Below are 4,327 nucleotides of genomic sequence, written 5' to 3'. Positions count from 1 at the left end.
TTAAATTTAACTTGTTTTCATTGGCTAGCTATACGATGTTATTTTCATTTATGTTGTTATTTTCATGTAGATACATGTTTTTATTTGGTTTTGGTTGGGTGGCCGTACAAGCTCGTTCGAGCTTCTGTGTCTCCATACTTTTTGCTGAATAAATTGAATTGAATTGAAGTGCAATCATTGATGAAAATCACAGCTTGTTCGACTTATCAAGTTTCTTTAGTTCATAACCAAAATTTAATTTTAAGCATATACATATATATATATATATATATACATATATATATACATATATATATATATATATATATATATATATATATACATTTTTTACACTTTGTAATGCAGTTACTGGAACCGAAAAGATGTCTTCAACAAAAGAAATTAAAGTTAGAGAAACGGTAACCAAAAAATTATGCAAAAAAGAAACGTTGTTTGAAGGTAATTTATAAAATGTTCAAAAACTGAATAAGAATTTTGTTTTTATAAATAAGGTGATCAAAAAATAAACTGGATTGAGATTGACGAATCTAAACTGACTGTGAAAAAAACTCTGTCGACTGCAGAAACGAGTTGTTCGTTTATTGAAACTTGTCCAAAAAACAATAATTCTGTGTTAAACGTTGTTAAAAAAAAGAATATCAATTCATTAGATAAAAAAAATATTATCTGTCAGTCGATTAATGATAATGGAACCAAAAAGGGTTTGTACATTAATAACTAAATACATTATATAGTAAAAAATTTAACTACCTTAATGTTTGAAAGTGATACAAATATTTTACAGAGTCTTGCAAGCTTGACAGATTAAAAGCAACTGAACAAACAAATGGATTGGTTTCATTAGCTGATCAAAACATTTTAAACCCTGTAAGTGTCAATGAATCATCACAAACCAAATTAAAATTTACCAAAATATATCCCCCAACATCTTTGAATATAAATTTTCTTACTTTGGAAAACCCGTTAAAGGTAACCGATAGTTTCAACAGTCCGGTCGTTGAAAACCAGTCTTTAAACTTATTCAATGAAAAAATGGGAATATCTCGATATAAGCAACAATCAGGACTATTTTTGTCAACTGACAAAAAATTGCGCAAAAATAAAAATGGCAATTCAGCTGAATCTGACGATCCAATTTTAAAACGTAACAACAAAGAACAAAATATCAATGCCACAACAAATTATTCACAAAGTGCATTGATGGCCAACAAATTTATCTCAAATAATTTTAACGAGAAGCCGCCATTACCAAAAAGAAACTTTGACAGAAAAATTTGCATTAAAAATTTTTCGGAAAAACCAAATATCTTTGAACATTGTTGTGACACAGCATATGATTTTGATTGCAAAAATAAGGATGAATTTAACATGGCCAAACTGGAAAAGCTGCTTCTCATGAGAGGCAATATTAAATATGCTGATGATAATGAAGATCGAAAATGCGATGAATCCATTCCAGAATTACCAAAAAAATTAATTGCAAACATAAGAAGAAATGAAAACTTTGTAATTGAACAAGATCATCCGCAAAAGAATTGCAATGTGAATGTTGTTAACAAATCCGCAATTTTTAAAAACGTTACACTTGAAAACAATTCCAATTGTTTTTATGGCAAATCAACGCTTTCAAGTGATTACTGCAGCGAAGATACATACGATTATGATGATTATGTTTTTGGTCGCGAATAAAAATACCTCCGAGAGCTTCGATTCTCTTAACAACCTAATAAAAGTAAATTTGTAAGATCGCAAAATAGATGATCCTAAAAAACGTTTTGTATCTCAACAAGTTTAAATTATATAAGTTTATAAGTTAAAATCAGTAACTTCCATTTTAAAGGCTTAAAATTTAGTAATTTTGGTCACCGAGTTAGTTCAGCCGTTAGAGCATCCCGTCTCGCGGTGCTATTAGGCAATGACATAACTCGACAACAGTCTGTCCGAAATTTAAAGACCGTGTCAAAATTACTAGTTTTTCATAATTACTAGTTTTTCATAAAGTATTTATATGTATATATCGTCTTTATAATATATTATAGTATATATATATATATATATATATATATATATATATATATGCTGGTAAAAGACCACAATTAATGCGGTAATTTATGAAATATATCTATCTAACTATCCATGCTATCCACCGCTAGAAATTCTGTAGATTTTATATATTACTTCATATATATATATATATATGTATATATTTACAATATTCTATAAATTCTACCGAATGTTTGAACTACAAAATAATTTAGTGAGAAAAATTTAAAAAACGAACTACAAACATATAAACGCCAAACATTCGGTAGAATTTATATAGAATATTGTAAAAATATATATATATATATATTACTAAGTTTTTTCCTAATTCGTTGGAAACAATGGTCTCGAGGGCGTTCTTTGATGAAGATGATTTCATTTAACGATCTTTCATCAATCGAGTCACTTATCAATCGAGTCACTTATCAATCGAGTCACTTAACAATTTTACTGACGCTTTCATATTTTTAAAAAGTTCTTCTTTTCTTGATAACTCATTCAAGAGTAATGTTTTTATGTTTTTGATTTCTGCAGAAATAATCCGTGATTTAGTCTGGCATGTTAATGTAAATTTTGGTAACAGACTGTTGTTAACGCAACATTTCAAAAATTCAACACTAATTTCAACATTGTTCAACTTTTTTATATTTTTTTTTAATCTATTGATGTCAGAGAAATTAAACATTTTATTGTTTTTTAAAAATTTTTATTAAATAAATTTGCAAATAGCTATTTCGAGTTATAGATAACTCATCTTCAGTGCATTATATATAAGGTATCTAAGATATTTGATAAGAAGGAACAAGTAATTATTAATTTATATAAATTATTTAATTAAAACAGAAAACCAATAAAATAAATTTAATAACTGTAAACAATATAAAAAGCGATTTTTAAAATTTTAACGGCAAGATTGTTTATATTATGGTTGTTAAGGTAAATATCAACGCTCAGTCGAGAACCGCGAATTAATTTATTTAATTAACTACATATTATAAAATTATTTTTACAACATTTAAAAACGTTATTATTATTATTGTTAACGTTATTATTATTATTATCATCGCTGTGGTTCTTCTTGCTTCTTGTGATGATGTTCGATTTGCAAGTGATATTTGCGCTGTGGGTTGTGGCGTTGGTATTAGAGCCCTGCGCGGTTGGAATTTTTAAAAACCGCAACCGCACAAAACCGCTACATTTTAAACCGCAACCGCCCGCAACCGCCCGCAACCGCAGCGCCGAAAACCGCAACCACACCGCAACCGCAGCACCGAAAACCGTAACCGCACCACAACTATCTACATCCAAATCACTGTTACTCTTAATAAATAACATTTTGGCTTCACAATTGTTACAACAGATGAATGATGTAGCCACGTTTTTAAAATAAATTCTGCTAAAATTTTTCCAAATTTCACTTTTAGAATTTTCTTGCGCTTTTAAAGAAACGTTTTTGCTTTTGGACAGCATCAATTTAATCAAAAATTCTTTATCAATTACATCTACCTGTGGATCAACTTCAACATTTTTTACTTCAGACATTTTTATAAAATAATCGATAATTAACCACGCTGTAAATAAAATAACTACTTCTTTCAAAGTAAACAGAAAAAAGAAAGCCGTTGCTTCAACGGCTTCCAATGATATTAAGATTTTTCAAAGACATATAAAAATTATTACAATGATAATTCAATTTTTAAAATGTTATGATCGAACAAAAATATTTAACAAAATTTTTGCGGTCACCGCGGTTTTGATAAAAAAAACCGCGCCGCGGAAAAACTGCACATTTCAAAACCGCAACCGCGTAAAACCGCATTATTTATGCACCGCAACCGCAAAAAACCGCGGTTGCGGTGCGGTTTTTGCGGTTTAAACCGCGACAACCGCAAACCGCGCAGGGCTCTAGTTGGTATCTACAGTGTTGGCACTGTTGTTGATGTTGTTGTTGTTATTGTTGATGCTGTTGTTGATGTTGTTGATGTTGTTGTTGGTGTTGTTGATGTTGTTGTTAGGATTGTCACTAATGATGATGTTCCAATTGCAACTGATATTTGCGCTGTGGGTTGTAGCATTGGTATCTACAGTGTTGGCACTGTTGTTGTTGTTGTTGATGTTGTTGTTGATGTTGTTGATGTTGTTGTTAAGGTTGTCACTATTGGTATGATTGTTGTTTACATCATCAATATCGTTGGTGATAACATTGCTATAATTATTGCTGTTGTCGTAATTTTTGTTGTTATAATTATAATGATTGTTGTTTTTATTTAGTAGTCTATTTGAA

The 4,327-nt window shown here is 29.6% G+C and overlaps 2 protein-coding genes across 2 annotated transcripts; one reads left to right on the top strand and one right to left on the bottom strand.

Moving 5' to 3' along the window:
* Positions 1-362: 362 nt before the first annotated feature.
* HELRODRAFT_184505 (hypothetical protein) lies at positions 363-1,689 on the top strand (the record flags this gene model as incomplete). The annotated part of the gene is made up of 2 exons (XM_009030380.1): positions 363-438; positions 785-1,689. The coding sequence occupies 2 exons, from the start codon at positions 363-365 to the stop codon at positions 1,687-1,689; spliced, it is 981 nt and encodes a 326-aa protein (XP_009028628.1).
* A 2,259-nt stretch (positions 1,690-3,948) lies between these two features.
* HELRODRAFT_184504 (hypothetical protein) lies at positions 3,949-4,261 on the bottom strand (the record flags this gene model as incomplete). Its single annotated transcript, XM_009030379.1, has 1 exon — positions 3,949-4,261. A coding segment is annotated over one exon (313 nt), but the record flags the coding sequence as incomplete, so codon positions are not given.
* Between the last annotated feature and the right edge of the window lie 66 nt (positions 4,262-4,327).

The sequence above is a fragment of the Helobdella robusta genome (genome assembly GCF_000326865.2).
Source record: "Helobdella robusta unplaced genomic scaffold HELROscaffold_672, whole genome shotgun sequence".
Classification (NCBI taxonomy): Eukaryota; Metazoa; Annelida; class Clitellata; order Rhynchobdellida; family Glossiphoniidae; genus Helobdella; species Helobdella robusta.
Note: the sequence above shows the minus strand (reverse complement) of the source record. Positions and strands in the feature narration are given on the sequence as shown.